Source organism: Drosophila gunungcola (assembly GCF_025200985.1).
Source record: "Drosophila gunungcola strain Sukarami chromosome X unlocalized genomic scaffold, Dgunungcola_SK_2 000021F, whole genome shotgun sequence".
NCBI classification, from domain to species: domain Eukaryota; kingdom Metazoa; phylum Arthropoda; class Insecta; order Diptera; family Drosophilidae; genus Drosophila; species Drosophila gunungcola.
The window spans coordinates 678,531-696,095 of NW_026453184.1; the positions used below are offsets into that span (position 1 = coordinate 678,531).

The window sequence follows — 17,565 nt, forward strand, 5'->3', positions numbered from 1 at the left end:
GATACATTCAAAAAACAATTTTTAGATTGTAAATATAAATCCAGGAGAAGAAGTGTGTTAAGACAAAATACGTAAGCTTTTGGTGGAATAAGATGATCTCTAGGTTGTTTTTTCAAGTGTAGGCTTACCCCTATCGCTATTTACTGCCTACTACTCCTCCCGCTCATAACAAGGCCGGATGTTCTCATTGTGCTTCGTTTTCATTTCTACTTACATGTCTCCCATCTCCTCTTTTTCCAGCCCCCTTTTCCCGGCCCCACCCCCTCATTAATGCTGCGCCGGAAGCGTCCAGCTGCTGCCGGACTTTGGATTTATCGGGCAGAAAAGGGGGGAAATGCATGGGGCTGCGGGGCGGGGTGAGTTGGTCAAAGATGCTTTGGAAAAGTTTTTCCCATTCCAGCCTGCAGACTTTGGTCGTGATTTCAAAAATGCGTTACGCAGTGCGTAAATCAAAACTCGAATTGAAACTAAAACTAAAGCAAGTGCCATGCTGGAATGTTTGTAACAATGCTTTTACGCTGAGAAAAAAGTGTATAGGATTTAGTTTCAAAATGTTCTCTTGACTCAGACAAAAAAATTAATTACTTAATAATATTAATGGAGTTTAAGAATTAAAACTACATTTGAAATGTTGTTAAAAGCCTTTTGTTTTTCAACCACTTTTTGAGAGACAATTATACGTATATGTAGATATGTAAATATTAAGGTAAAAGCTTGTTGCCGCTCAAGTGAAATTTTCTTTTTTAATTTATCCTACTACTTTTGTTTAAATCGCAGCTGTTATTATAATAACATCTTGAATAAACAATAACACTGGTGGAATTTTTGGGGGAGAAAAACTTACAAAACTTTTGTGTGGGTTAATGGAAATCACTGAGCGCAAGAGTCAGCACATAACATAATTTTAATGAGACTGATATTAATGACAAGTCGTACCAAATGCACGTCCCCACTGTTGGCTAATTAATTTCTTTTATCAGCTTCAAACTTTTAAATGTAGTTGATAATATCAATTCGAATATGTTTACAATACATAATTTATATGATGATTGACGTGTATTTTCTTTCTGTGCATGAAATCAGCTAAGTTCTTCTTTTACAAATTGTTCTCTCATTAAGAGAGTCTCCAAAGGGGTTTACTTTCTCTCACGATCATTTCGACAGTACACCTGGCTAACGGTTTTTCCGCGTTCTCTCTGCGGCGCTTATATTTATTGGATAGCCGCCACACGCAACAACAAAAACCGCAAAATGAAAATGGAAATTCAAAGAGCGGCGGAATGAAATGGAAAAGGGGTGTGGGAAAGTCGAAAAGGGGTGGTGTGGGGCGTTGGGCGGCGGGCTGCCGAGGGTTAAATTTTGGGCGCATAAATTTTAAAGCCACCTTGTCTATTTTTTTGTTTTGCTTTTTTCTTTGCAGCCATTTCTTTTCATATTTTGTTTTTGGGCAATTTCCAACATGCAACATGTTGCAATGGAGTCATAAGCTGAGAGCCCAGCGCCCCAAAACCCAAACCTTTTCCCGGGACCCCAAACAAAAAAGTCGGGGAAAAAATGTTTTTTCGCCTTGCTTCCACTTCCATTTCCTCTTCACTTTGTCGTTTAAACAGTCCAACATCCATAGCTCGAATAAAATCCGAAATTTGATTTATTTTAAAATTGCTTAATTTTTATTTTGGAAAAACTAAAACTAATTTTCATTTTGTATACATACATATGTGATGCATTGAATAATGCATCTTCAAATTTAGGAATTTAACACGTACTATCTTTTTCTCTCAATCTTCACATTTTGGAATTTTGTAAAAGTTTTTTTTGTTAGTTTTTTAAATTGAGAAGTTCAGGATTTACAGAAATATAGCTTATATCGTACTTACAAATAAAAAAGAAGTTTCGGATTTGTACAAATAAATTTTAACCTTAAGTAATTCGAGCTCTAGCTCATATGATCTAAAATAAAATGTGCTTTCCATTAGCTATTTCGATAGTTAGATTTATTTTAAAAAGTGTTGGATAATGAAGTTGGACTGTATATAAGTTTTTTTATTTTGAAAGTGGGCTCTTTTCTAGCTTTATTAACGTTTTTGGTGTCGTTGGGCAATGGAATGGTGGTTGGGGTTGGGATTGGGGATTTGGGGGGTCTGATATTGTTTGCTGGCAGCGCAGTCTGTAATATTTTTGCCGCATAAAAGTCAAAATATGCAAATAAACTTGAAGTAGGGGCGGTGAAGTGGGGTAGAATGGAAACGGGTGCTTTACTTTATGCATGGGGCGGCTAATACGGTAAAACAGACATAGGAAAGGACTAAAACAATGGGGCAGATAAAAGGGGAGGAGTGGAAATGGAGGCAGCGTGGCTTAAATAATAAATGTAGTACACGCTTTGAAAGAATTTACTAAACTTCGGCAAATGGAGGTTATAAAACCTCACACACACCGGCATTTGTATTTACTGGGCATACATGTACTGGGTATAAATAAACAATGCCCCTATAAGGGCGAAGTGGGCAATAGGGGGTGGGGGTTAAGGGTAGCGGCATTTCCATATTGTTGCTATAATCAGCGGCCGCTTTGATTCATCTGCATGTCCGCAGTGGCGGGGGGAGAGGGGGCTGGGTTAGATGGCCAGAGAGGGAGAGAGAGAGGAGAACCTTTTGGTCTTGGCTTTCTGCTTTGCCACCCCAGAATCATCAAAGAGCTAACGTGCAACCCAAACCCAACCCAAGTCCAAGCCCAAACCCAAGAGGCCGAGCCCAAGGCAACTCAGTGCAACCTTAGCCCCCAACAAACTCTCCCCCCCAACCCCCCACCCAACACATAACAACACAAAGCACACAGCACAGACTCACAGACTCCGCCACTTGCAACATCTAGCATGCAACCTGCCAACTGGAAACTCCTGCCTTGCAACATGCTCGATGACAACATGGTCGATGCTCGAGTTCGAGAGTAATGCTCACAGCTGCCACCGATGCACTATGGGGCCACCGACCACATTTTTTGACCAAAACCCATTTTTTAAGTGTCGTTAAATATTTTTTTTTTTAAATCGCGATGGATAGGAATAACCCTAATCTTAAATATTGCAAACACAAAATTTTAGTTTAATTTAATTTAATTTAATTTTTGTATTTAGCAAAATAAAAAAAATCCCTAAAAAAAAGGCGTAACCCCGCCCATTTTTTTTTTAAACCTTGCTTTCCGTATTATAGACTAAGTTTAAAGAACAAAATCTGATAAAATTGCTTTGTTTTTAAGTTATTTAATAATGCCACAAAAAGTTGTCGTTTGCCCCATAGTGCGATGTTGTTACTATTGTTGTTGTTGTTTTTATCTCGCAGCCTGACAGTTCTGGGCTGAGTTTTAGTGTTGCTGTTTCGGTTTTCAGTTTTTGTGCTCTCTCTGCTGCCAGAGCTGCATTAACCCTCGTCCAGGCTGGTTGTTTTGTTCGGCTCTTGAAATTTCCAAATTTCGCGCTCGTATACATTATATTTCTCTTTTCCGTCGCGTTTTTCGTCGTCTTTCGGGTGTGTGTTTTTGTTATTGCTGTTCTGTCTTTTTCGGGTGGTATTTAACAAACGTTACAATTATTTTTTTCACGTGTGTTGCTAACAGTGTACTTGAATTTGTACTCAAATAACAAAGTCAAACAAATAAGGCGAGTTATAAAGAGAGAACACAAAAAAAACCATAAGTAAATAAAGAGGCAACGTTTTGTTGTTGTCGCGCAGCATGTGGAGCTTCAGTTAACTGTAACAGTTAACGGGGGATACCAAGGAGGAGGAGAAGGAGAAGGAAAAAGAGAGAGAAAGAGGTTTTACCGCTACGCTTCACTAAATGCAGTCTACGCTGCGATTATTATGTGCCAGCCCCAATAACAACAACACTTGATACGAAAATAAACAAACAAAATCAATCAATTAATCAATCTGCTGAGCACACCGCTCTCCACGCCCACACACACACGGCAAAACACACACAAAAACACACAACACACACGAGTCAACGCCCACGCCCATTTGAGAAAAAGGAGGGAGTGGCAGGACGAGAAAGGAGGAAAAAGGAGGAGAAGAAGAAGAACCAGACAACATGTTCCACTCACTTGTTTTGATGGCCTGCGCCCTTGCCGCCCTTTCCGTCGCCCAGGAGGCGGGGCCAGCTCGATCGAAATCATTATCACTATCGGCATCGGTATCGGTATCGAGTCCAGGAGCGGACCCAACATCCCCCGCCCCCTTCGCCAGCAAACAGCTGAACAGATGCCGTCAAAGTTGCTATCAGCAGGTAAGAATACGAATAACCAAGTCCAACTCGAAACCCCAGACTCTGAACTCAGAACCCAAGATAAGCCCTGGATCGTATCCGTTTCGTTCCGTCGTCTGATGGACAGTTGTATGCCCAGTTGAGCGGCAATATATATATAACATAGCCGACAGGATAGGCGGTGGGTACACAAAGAAAAAAATCATAGGTCAACAACATTATCTTTGAGGATCGATTAAATTTAGCAATTGCAAATAATGAAAACAGCTCGAAATCTAATTGAAATTGACGGGTCCAATCAAAGTTAATACGGTTACACCTTTTTTTTTTTGACGTGAGATTCATAGACCACATATTAAAACAACATTATAATATCTGGTAAATTATGTATATTTTTTAACCCTTAATATAAACGTCGATTTACCGATTCCCAAGATACATGATATACAACTATTCGTGATTTTCTATATTCGTATGATCATTAGCAATCGTAAATTTGCATGATCTTGTAACTTTTCATTTTTCAAAAATTCTTTTAAGGTTCCTGCATAATTTATTTTCCCCATTTATAAATAGTAAGGAAACCGCTTTACCTAAAGAACGGCTGTCGTTGCCTCAAAAAATAAAGTCTAGGGTTGAAAACATTGTCTTAATGGTTTCAATGCAGATTTTGTAGCCCTTGTATTACTTGCAATCGGGACTTAAGTTTGAAGTTCTCTATACAAGTTTTTTGAGCTTATGTAATATTATTTAATTTTATAAGCCTTTGAATCAACTCAAAGAATAAATATTTCACAACGCAGAGACTTTGCCCAGTCACTTGGAGTGCAACGCTCTGCCGCTCAGGTATTACCTAATGCGATTAAGATTGCCCTAATTGAGGTCATGCCGAATTGGTCCCGGACCAACCCATTCCATTTCTCTGCGTGTAGGAACAGTTGTGCCCCGGTTTGGCACCGACCTTCAAGGTTAGGAGACGTCGATGACAATGACAATGGTTTGTGAAGGCACCAGAAAACCAGAAAGCGACGTCATTTTTTATGCCCGCTCGCTGGGTCTTTTATCTTTTATCTACGGGTTGACATCGCAGCTATTGCCGCCGCTGCTTCTGTTGCCGGTTATTATTGTTGTTACCTTTACCTTACTTACTGCTCAGGTAGCCGCCGGCCGCTAGAAAGATGTCAACTGGGTGGTCGAGCGTCGCTAATAGAGATCGGGAAATTGAATTTGAGCCGGCCATATAGACAATGGCCAGGAAAAGGCCAAGCACAGGCCACAGCCACGCAGGAATAAAGCTCTCGCATTGAATTTATACAAAGCTGTCACCGAGGGATATGGATGGGTAACATCGCTGCCCAAGAACTTCAGTTGAAATGCCGAAGCAAAAGGAGATGCCTTTTGAAAAATAGAGCAGGTGGGGAGAACAATGGGCTCCGAGGAGGAAGAAGCTAAAGAAATCTCAAGAAAGAGCTTTGATAAATGACCGCGAAAAATCGAAGACAACTGAAAATGCTGGGTCAAAAGAAACCTTCATAGAAAAAAACATTTTAAAAATATACGCAGTTTTAAAAGAACAGAAATAAATAAAAATCTTTAGATTGGTTAAATGAAAACAACAATCGCCCTTTCAATCCAAATTATAGTTCCCAACTAATTGAACTCACCGCAAACTCAAAGTTGATACTGCCTTAAACAAAAGAAAAGTAGCAAATAATACACAGAACTAAAACCAACTAATCAATATGAATAACAATGTTTAGCAACCGACAAATCGATGTTGAAAATGCCACTACAATCGAACTCACCCCCGAAATCGCTGAGTTGACACTTTCTTGTGTGTGTGCCCCCTAAACAAACTTTGAAACCCCAGGGATTCAGTTTTCAGTTTCCCCTCCATTTCGTGTAACCGATCCCCACCGAAATAATTTTGAATACGTTCCCGATGGATTGAAATTAAGACGGCGAAGTTTCCCAAAGATTTCCAGCACAGTTTACCAGTTGATTATTTAATGCGTGACTTCCTGGAACCGCGCTGATCTGTCAGCGATATCGGAAACAGAATGGGGGAGGTTGACAACTATGGATTGTTAATAAATTTCAATCAAATGAAATCAAATCAAATTTTCATATCAATTCGATCCGACCGGACCGACCGACCGACCGACCGAACCGACCAACTTCCAACCCAAGTACACATAAATCAAGTGGGAAAAACACGAGAGTATAAATATCATCTCCGATTTCCAAGTAAGCCGAACTCTCTGTGGCGACGAGGTGTACAGATGGGCTTGGGTTTTTGGCTTTCAGCTCGAGTGGAGAACATAGGAGGAGCAGCGCAGTCAACCCAATTGACTCGAGGAGTGCTCATGAGTGCTGTGGCGACACTTACAAAGAAACATGGGATGAAACTCGAGAGGCCAAGACACTCGGACTGTCTACGACACTCGAAATCGTTCTAGGGAAACGGAACGCTAAGTTACTTCCAAATATAGACCCAAAGTTTATTGATCTAACTCGAAAGAAAAGCAGCAATTTGACCAGATATTGCTTGATATAAGATTGTACGATTACTCATTATGTAAGCATAGTGGTAAAAGGTAAAATAACATCTCTGTTATTTTCAAAGATTGGCACTCATATAAAGCTCATTTTACTTCATAGATTTCAAGGTACATACAATTTATCATGCAATATCTACCAGTTTATCAAAATCTTAACAAATATGAAATTGTTTTCGAAGTTCAACATAGAGAAGTCTTTAAACATCTTCGCCACTTTGGCTTTATTTATGTCAATCTCTACCGATTATTTAGATTGAAATGGCAGTTGTTCTCTATGAATTTCTTCCACTGAAATGCTCCTTAAAATGGGCTAAGGCTTTTCGGCTTTAGTTATGCCAATCTTTGTTGATTATTTAGTCCGAAATTGCAGATTTTAGGCACGAAATACTTAAGCTTTCGCCTGTGTGCGCTGTCTGCATTCTTGATCACCGTCATCATTTCCATCGGATATGCCCTTTGAAGTCCGCTCGAGAGTTTGGAGATGGAGATGGAGTGATGGCGATGGCGATGGCGATGCCAGTGGTGCAGGATGCCTTGTCGAAAGTCAAAAGTTCTTAGGGGTTGCAGGCAGTGCTAATTTCATGCTCGGGTCGCAGGACTAACTGGAACTAATCCACCCATCCATCCATCCTTTCGTACAACCCCCAAAAACTGAGAAATGAGACCCGAGAACGGGGAATGCGAATACGTTGCTCAATCAGCGCCAAATTAACACCATGAAAGACTTTTCCTCCGTCACCGTGGGTGGATGCGGATGGTCCAATGGGTGCTCCAGTGGTTCGGTTTGGTTCGGTTTGGTTTGGTTTGGATGCCCCTGCACCCATTGCTTGGGTGGATTTTTCGGGTGGTTCGACGGCCGGAAGATTCGATCTTGATGTATATGCGAGGCACGTAGTTCAGCCGCTGCTGGTGGTGGAATCATCGAATATACATATCTATGTACGTATGCGTACGTGTCTCATAAAAGCCGCTCAAAAAACTGACTGACTGACTGACCCAACTTTGGTAATTTATGTGGCCTACGGAGTCATGTGCCCGGCTTCCACACTTGCGAAAAATACATGGTTGAACAACTCTTCAAAGTCAAACAAGAACACTAAGAAACAATAAATCTCCTAATTATATATATTTATCAATATTATATATTCACAAAATTATTGATTAATATTGTTTATTATATTGTTATGTGTTTAGAAATAAAATGGATTAGGAAAAACGCTTGAAAATAATTAAAAGCCTTAAACATACTTTGTTATTTACCGTTGTCTTAAATTAGCATATATTTGCATTGTTCCAAGACTATTAAAGAAAAGGTTTTCATTTTGGGAAGCAATTGAAAATAAATCTAGATAAAAAAAAAACACAAATAGAGGCTAAATTGCAGGGATTTACTGAGTTTAAAATATTTACCTGCCTGTGCGGTTGCGCAGGCAATATTGTTTGAAAAAATGTTTTTCCCCATGTACCGAGCATCAAAGGTGATTTTCCCATTTTAGGTGGGAGTTTTGACACTTTTCTTCAAGTGCAGTTGCCGGGGGTGTGAAATACCAGGGCAATTGCATGTAAAAGTTGTCGCTGCCTGCGTTTAATTTATATGGCCCAGACACATTTTGGGCCAGGTAGTCGTCTCCTCGAGACTGTGGAAAGCGAGGGAAATCGTGGAAAAGGGAAAGGGAAAGCCGACGGCCAAAAGATTTGCGAGTTCAGCGTTTTCATTCAGTCATTCGGTCATTCATTCATTCATTCGTTCGTTTATTCATGCATTCTGAACGCCTTATTGTTGTTACTTATCGCCCAAGTTGTTTCAGGTTCAGGCCTCGTCCTCGTCCTCGTCCACGTCCTCGTCCTCGTCAACATCCTCATACTCATTTCCAGAAGCAGACCCAGTCCCTGTACCAATCGCAATCCTCCCTTCATCAACTACATCGTCTACATCTTCAGAGGCCAAAAATTCAATTGAGCGGAAAATATGTTGTCTTTGCGATTTTCCTTTTGGCATTCGTCGTTTTTATCTGCCACAACTGCTTGGTTTGGTCCTCCTACTCCTGCTCCTGCTCTTGCTCCTATTCCTGCTCCTGCTCCTTTTCCCTTTCCGTTTGCGTTTCCCTGATTTTCCTGCCTTATTGTGTAATGATGACAAAGTGCCGCCGTCAAAGTTGGCCCAAAAGGTGATGGCAGCCATTGTCCAGCGGGTTTTTCCTTTGCCAGCGGTGATGGATGATCGATCCAGATGCAAGTAGCTGGCTGCTACATTTGCAGAAACTACGGATGCATTTAAGGGCTTATAGAGGTGGATAGCATCAGAGAGTGGCTTAAGGCTGCCAAGAAACGATTGAGCAGGGAGATAATATCCGAATAGCTTAAATGTTAGAAAAAAAGAACGATTTACACAGTTAGTAAGCCGGATTCTAATGTTTATTTGATTTTAGTTTTTAACGTGTGCAGACTTTTTTTTTAGGAATATTATTGATGGTTCGTGTTTTAAAGGTCAAATTAAATTAATATTTCGGGGAATATCTTAACAATTATAATTTGCAGCTGTATACGGGTTCATGTTTAACAAACATTAGAGCGTAAGTGCTAGCAGCTATTATTATTTTTATTGATTTTACTTAAAGTTAAAGCAACTAAATAGAGCTGAAGATGCAAACATAATGTGGCTTTTAAGAATATTTTAATATTCTTTATCATTTTGCTTGTTCCACACTTCACTTTATAAAAAATATAGTACACAATTCAATTAGAATCCGAAATAAACTAGTATGACCAATCGAATGAGACTGCAGATGAAGATTTCATAAATGTGATGCCGGCAAATGCAATAACCATAAATCTGGCTTGCACCAACATTAGGGTTACTTAACTCTAACTCTAAACCTAACCCTCCCCTAAAACCGAAAACGAATGCCCAAAGAATTGAGATCTGGTTGGCCCGCCTCGTTTGATTTTTTTTTAAATATTGTAAATTCGGAGTCATAACAATTTGTCACGCACCCATCGCTAATCGCTGTCGACTCATTCGCCCATTCATCTGTGCGTCTGTCTGTCTGTCTGTCTGTCTATCCGTCTGTCTATCTGTTTCTGTCCGTTTTCTCTGCCGGCTCATTCATAAAAGGACTGCGGACAGAATTCAAAGGAGATGGGGGATGGGTAACTGGTCCTGGTCTTGATACTACGTACTGCCCGCTGTTCTATTTTGTTCCGTTCAGTTCAGCTGCCTTGAGACTAAGGCGACAGTTGACAAAGGCTAAGCAGGCAGTCCGGTTTGATCCCGATCCTCCTGCCCCTCCCTTTCCCTTCTATCGTCGTCATGCTCATCCTCATCCTCGTCCTCGTCCTGTCACGGCAATCCTCCTCATTATCCTCATTGCCAGGAGCGTGAAATTTTCAATTCGCCATAGACGAACACAAACGTTTGTGGTCATTTACTTGTATACAGAAACGGTCAGAAGAATAGCAGAGGGATTACGACAATTGCTCAAAACAACAAGCAATTAACCAAAATATGTCCTGCATTATTGAATGGTTTATTGCTTTTCATATTGGAATTACTATATCCTTATTTTACTCAATGGTCTATTAGTTTTTATATTGAGATTACAATATGCGTACTTTAATAAACCGGAAACAAGGATTTAAAATTATAATAATGTTGAACTGACACATTTTAGCATAGCTAAGCTTATGTTTCAGTTACATAAATTTTTCTAAGAAATATTTACACGGTATTTTGATTTTTTGATTTGATTTCTTAAAAATGTGTATTATTATTTTACTAATAAATTTGTTTAATATTATATAATACTCCTTAAATGCTGATTTTTTTTTTTAGAGATTTTCTGTAAATAGCTTTTTATTACTCCTCATAATTTTCGTATTCGTCTGTCTGACTGCTGCTGTATATCTACATAGACTTTTATTTTTTCTGCCTGCCTTGCCTTTTATTACAAGTTACAAATTTGCGTCTATTGTTGAGGCCATAAGATAGAAACCGGGGGCGAAGGAGTCTGCTGATGACTCCTTGTTGTTTGTCCTGGCAGCCCGGGGTCTTGGGCCTGATTACTTTTTCCTAGCTTACTTAAAATTCGATTAGGCCACGCCCACTAACTAACTTTGTCCTGTCTCTCTTTGCAGCTTTCCAAGGACTGGCATTATTGTAAGGATTCCGTTGATTGCACAAACGTAAGTATCTCCATCCATGTTGGTCTTTGGGCGACAGCCTAACGATGTCATTAACCCATTAATGCTGGCCTCAAACTGCACGAAAATGTATAAGCCTCTACAATCAGTCCATATATTGCATTTGAGATATAGTAAACTAGAAATAAATATATTTATTTAGGAATTTTATGAGTTTGAAAGCTACATCTTAAATATATTAATATACATTTCTTTGAACTTCAACTTGCTTTCTACCAAAAACTTTGATATCTTTTAACTTAAATCATTTTAAATGCAAAACACGGCTTTATTTGCCATTCCTGCTTTTATTTTATTCGAAAATTTGACAATTTCAAAATTCCTCCAGAGGAGTATCTCCTTAAATGCTCGAAATTAAATCTACATTTATTATAGCAAACCGGCTGAAAAGGGTTTCCATTCCGCGGCACCAAATTGCCAACCGTAAACATTTTTAGGCACTTACACGGCAGGGACATGAATTATTCCAAATGAAACAGCCAGGACTTAATGGGTTAAACGTTGTCGCTCGGGGGCGAAAAGTGGCAACCGAAGGATGAACAAATTTCATTGCCTACCTGCGGGCGCGCCACATAATTACAAGAAATAATTGACAAATAGCTAACTTTCCTTCCATTCTCTTTCTTTATTTTCCTTAACGCTTCGTGTCCTGCCTCGGGCGTTGTCCTTGCTGCTTCTTGCTGCTCCTTGCTGCTCCTTCTCGTCCTGGCAATGCCTCCCTGCCCCTCGCACAGTGCTGCCAAAAGCTGGTGGCCCCATTCGAGCTTAGGATCCTGAAGGCCCAGCGCCAGGAGTCGCTCGTCCTCACGGACATCGGCTGGGACGAGATGATAGCGAACGCCTCGCGCCAGTGCCTGATCACCTGGGAAGTGTCCGGCGGCGGCCTCATCGGCAATCTACTCACGGACACCGCTCGGGCGGAACTGTCCCTGTGGCCGGACACCGTCTACAACATCCAGGTCAAGTGCAAGCACAAGGTGAGTCCACGTTCCGTGAATATTTTGGGACTAAGTATTCACAAAAACAAGATAGCTGTAGTTAATAAGCACCAAATGAAAGGATATCAATAATTGGGCTTTTTACTTTGAAAAATGTGAGCCCATATTTGGTAGATATCTTGGAAATTAAGAATCATGAGTATTTTTTAAAATTTGTCCTAATTGGTTCGAACATAATACTGCCAAAGTGTATATTATAGGGTTAATAACCAAGAGGTATTGTTTTGGAAATTGTAAGTCTATGCTTGGTAGATACCATGGCAATTATGTGGTTAAATAAACCACTGAAAATTAAAAGCACAACAAGTCTTATGGGTTAGGAAATAGAAAATTTCTGTTGTTATCTAGAGATATTATCTAGAGATTTCTGGGGCAAGCACAAGTAAAGAACTTTTTATTTGCTAAGAGTATACAAAACATACTTAGAGATAGAAGATTAATTAAATTGGGTTAAAGATTATGAGGTGCTTTAAGCAACTATTTATTGTGGGGCAAAGAATGCATGTTAAACTATTCACACCATTATTATTATTTCTTCACAATTCTATCGGATAGCTCACGGGTCTGATGCGACGTTCGATTAAACTGAATGTGGACACTAGTCAGTTGGTGGGCACAACAACGACCACGACCTCGACCACTCCAAGCACTCCAAGCACTACAAGGAACCAGGGGCAGTCCGTGGACCATCCAGATCCCTTGGAGCACTCGCAACGCGTTCACGTCCGACCCACGGACCGGGTGTATATAATCAGTGCCCTGCCCACGCCTAGCGAACTGGGCGGAGTGGTCTATCCGGCCTTCGGGGCCCTGGCCTTCTTCCTGGCCCTGCTGGTCATGTTCCTCTTCCTGCGTCCGCAGCGCAAGCGGTTCCCATTGGATGCGGACAGTGCGGACACGGCCACGTTGATAGGTCGGAGCTCCAGCTGCTCCAGGAACTCACTGGACGCCTCCACGCTGCATGTCTAAGGCGGCGTACCCGGAGAACTTGTAGTCGTATATATATAGATGTCTGACTATGTGATATTCTGCACCCCAAAAAGCAAACGGAAGCGAAGACAACTGTGTACATAACCCTTAACGCGTTAGTTAGCCCCCTATCCCTATCTCGTGGTTCGATATAATAGATCAGATCGTATCGAATCGAATCGAATCGGATCGGATCGGATCTAAAAGTCAAGCAAATTTCGCTCAATTAAGTTTAAGTTTTATCCTCTGCCATTCGTAGATCCCAATGCCAAACCAGCGCAGTCATATATACACGCATGATTAACATACATACATTCATAGCTCTATATACATATACCAACTATATATTATACACTTAACGCATTTACTATATACATATATATCATAGTTATACAAACAGACGCAGCTAAAGATACAAGTGCAGAGATCAAGATACAGATACAGATAAAGATACAGATACGTTTACGGTTACGGTTACGGTTACGGATATAAATATATATATATTATATATATATATATATTATATATTATATATTATATTGAATTATATTATAGACTAGGGGCCTGTGGCCAACCAACTACATACACCAAACTAAATGCAACAAATTGCTACAAATTTTTTGTCAATCGTCGTCGCTCGCTTGCAAACATACAAACATACAAACAAAACAAAAAACATTTGTTTTTATCTCAGGTTAAAAACAAATGAAAAAACCAATTAATACAAATACAAAATATCATGCATCTCTTTTCCATTTTTCGTCGTCTTAAATCTTAAATGAAACATAGTACATAAAAAGAAAACAAAACAAAAGAATTAACAATTTAACAAGAAAAAAATCAACTTAAATCAAAAGTAAATATTTTTCAAAATTTTTAAATGTTTATACCTAAACAAACTCAATTGAATTAACAACAAAGTAAACTATTATAACTGACTTACTGTACTTGAGCATGTAAAAAACAAAGTAACAAAGTAACTAACTAACTAAACTAAACTATGGTTAATACGGTTAATTAAAGATCTAAGCTGAGAAAACTTCGCTACGCAAAATGCCTGTAAATATTTTAGCCCTAATTTATTTATATTTAATAATCCATTGTTTTGTTAACCTATCATTTTAAGGATGCCTTTAAAAAATGTAAAGTTTTCCAGGGGGGAAAATGGTTTAACAATTTCAAGGAAAGTTAAAGGATTTTTTATTTTAGAAAAAAAGAATGGAGTGTTCCTGCTTTTGATGTTTCTAATACGGGAAATAGAATGTTTTTAAAGTCTGCTCCAATGGTTGTAGTATGAATTAGAGAATTTCAATGAAATATATCAAATTAAAATTACTTTCCCATCCACTTTATAAGTCCCAACCAATCTTCCCCCAATGGAATCTCTGGAGTGAGAACTTTTTGGAGTCTGAACTCATTGCCATATAATACAGTCCTAGTTTAATTTTAGTTTAGCGATCAAATTGTGTTACCTCTTTTTTTTTTTTATGTGGCAGAGACTAGTTAAGACTAAATACAAAATATGCCAATCACATTTTAGATATATACTGTGTATGAATAAATTCGGACGAGAAGGATGGAAGCGGAAGTGCGGTACCCTTTCAACATTTATCCTTTATTCGTTTATTATGTAAATATAATTTGATTTGTTATTGCAGCTCATTTTTGGCTACTTTTATTTGTTACGGGTTGGCATGGGAATATATATACATATACACATACCCCCCTTTATAATCAAAAAACTAAGGCATCGATTTTTGTGTCTCCCGTTCTTGTCTTCTATTTTTTCCCCTGCCGTCGTCCTCCCACTTATCATATAAATTAGAGTTGGGATATGCAAATGCATTCAAGGCAAGGGGGTTGATTGTGTAAGGGGTCGTGTCGATTATGAGAAACTTCTTTGGCTGGATGAAATGGAAAAATTCCTTTGCCGCAGCCGGAAAAGTATTCTCTGAAGAATTTCCGATAAAACTTTTCCTTTCTTCATCTCTTTGCCAAAAACACTCTTTTTGGCATCGAAACTTTTCCACTCGTCCGTCTCTCGTTTTTTATTTATTTTTTATTTTTAATTTCTCGACGTTTTTTTTTTTTAAATTTAATTTTTTTGTTGGCTTTAATCTCTTTTTGGATTAGCAAAGGGGGTTGGCTTTGGTGGCCACTTGGCTGCCATTAGATCCGATCCCCTTAACCCTCTGCTGCCCCATCATCCCCCTTTTTGTTCAGCTGTTGTTCGCTCGACCACTTCAGCCTTCCCCCACTAAACATTCTCAAGCACTTTTTATAAACCAAATTAAATTTATATGCCCCTACAGCTCCCAGACCCCGGCCCCTTCCCCCGCCTCTTAACCCCTGCTCGCCGATGTCTGTGTTGTTTTTTTGTGGGCCAAGCCAATCCCAGGCTCTCGACGCTGTCAACTGCCAATTAGCTGAGCATTTTTCAACATTTTAAATTGTCTTCCCAGAGTGCGTGGTGCCCTCTCCATTCCAAGGGGCTATATTGGGTTAAAGGGTGGAGGGAGGGGAGCGGTATTAGGTCTGGGCGACACTTGAGTGAGACGTCCAAGCGATTTTGCTTTTATAGCCCCAATACCCATTAGGGGCATGGGCATGTCCACTAAATACCCTTTGAGAAAAGTCAGTGCATGCTGTGCAGCATAAACATCTATTATGGTCTCCACCCTACTCAAAACCAGTCAATCTATATTTAAAATTTGTTTTCTTTTTAAACAATTTTTATCATATATGTTATTGAATTACTGTACTTCAAATTCCATTTCTTCATATCCAACTACTCAACTAAAATCTTCCAAATAAATACATATAAAGATAGAATATTAAAAAAAAACAAAAAACAAAGTGGACTGAAAAACGTGTTAAACTTTGATTCGTTTAAATTTACATTTTAATCATTTCCTATTTTTTATACCACTTATTTCTGAATGTTTGCAAATAAATGTAAAAAAGAATATCAAATTAGGTGTATGTAATTATATTCAATACAAATGTTAATTGATAAACAACATTTTGAACTTAGAAAAAAAACAAAGAAACTTTAACCAAATAAATTTCTTCCTGATAAGCTAAGCATATTTATAAAAATACCAAACATATGGATTGCAATAAATATTACGTTTTTTTTTACTTAATTTTATGCCTGGTACAAGTTTTAGTTAAAGACACTGAATTTCAAGAATTAATATCATATTCCAAATTTATTATCTAATTTTAAACTTAACCTAAATTATTTGGAATAAAAAACTGCCAATTAAAATACTTATGTATAATGTTTTAGCTAAGACAAAGATAAATTTCTAATGTTAACAAATAGTTATTAAGATACTTCTTATAAAATATTTAAGATTCGAAATCCACTGCTTTGAAATATTTGAAATTTAACTCCAGTGTAAGGAAATCCCAGCTCCGAGTCCACTCGGAACCCACTTGTTCCCAATTAGGAATTGAATATCCAACTGCTTTTGATCTTAGCAAAAACAAAAAGAGAGGGTAATTCTAGTGCGGTATCTATACATTTCACTCCCGCTCTCTGTTGGTTTTAGTTGTTGCCTCTTGTTGCTTTTGTTGTTCGGCTGTCAGTTGTGCAGCGCGTGCTTCATTTATCAAAAAGCAATTACAATGTTATTTCGATAAAGATGCTCCAATGCTCCCAATGGACACGCCCACACTCACGCCCACGCCCCAAAAGACACACACCCAAACAAACAAACACAAAAGAAATTCGGCGGGAGAGTGAGAGAGAGGAGAAAAAAGAGAGGGCACACCTGCCAAATCCAAATCATTTGCCAAATTCCACCTCTGTTCCCCTTAACCCTTAGCCATGCGTCAAACTCCCACCCATCCTTAACCCCAAACGCGACCCCACCCCGTTTAGCTTTTTGATTTTTATTTTGTAATATAAATTACCAAACAAGCAAAAAAAAAAAAACGCAAAAAAAACAAAAGCAACTACAGTTGTTGTCAAAATAATAGAAGTGGGCCTTTGAAAAAATAAACAAATCAAATTTCGAAAACATTTTTTAAAATAAAAAGTCTTTGATTTTCAATCAGGGCAAAGCTCAAACTGAAATATTCATACAAATTAAAAACAGTTTTCTAAATTTTTTCTACATACTCATATATGTAACAAAATTATATTATAATAGTTAAAATTTTGAGAATTGTCAAAAATATTAAATAATTACAAAAAAAAAAAGGGAAACATGCTTTTCTAAAACCTTTTTTCAACTTTGTTACCACTTGTAACGAAAATTGGTTTCCTAAGCACCTACTACTAATATTTTGACCCCAGCTGTACATATATAGAGTACCTACAAACATATTGTATTACAACACGATGAAGATGAAAAAAAAGAAGTAAAAACAACAAAAATTATTAATTCTAAGTAGACAAAAGAAAGAAGTGGACGTAGATGAAGGAGATGGAGAAGCAGATGAAGCGCAAAGCAAACCAAATAAAATTAGACTACGACTAAAAGGCAAACGAGAAGAGAACAGAAGAGATAACTTGACTTTTTGGATGGTTGGGGGAGGTGAATAGTGGGCGGGGTGGGTGGAAA

General features: G+C 38.6%; 1 protein-coding gene across 1 annotated transcript; it reads left to right on the forward strand.

Moving 5' to 3' along the window:
• The first annotated feature begins 3,279 nt into the window (after nucleotides 1-3,279).
• On the forward strand, nucleotides 3,280-14,653 carry LOC128260316 (transmembrane protein fend). Its single transcript, XM_052993216.1, has 4 exons — nucleotides 3,280-4,284; nucleotides 10,959-11,006; nucleotides 11,759-12,001; nucleotides 12,578-14,653. The coding sequence occupies exons 1-4, from the start codon at nucleotides 4,090-4,092 to the stop codon at nucleotides 12,989-12,991; spliced, it is 900 nt and encodes a 299-aa protein (XP_052849176.1). The 5' UTR covers nucleotides 3,280-4,089; the 3' UTR covers nucleotides 12,992-14,653.
• Nucleotides 14,654-17,565: the final 2,912 nt, after the last annotated feature.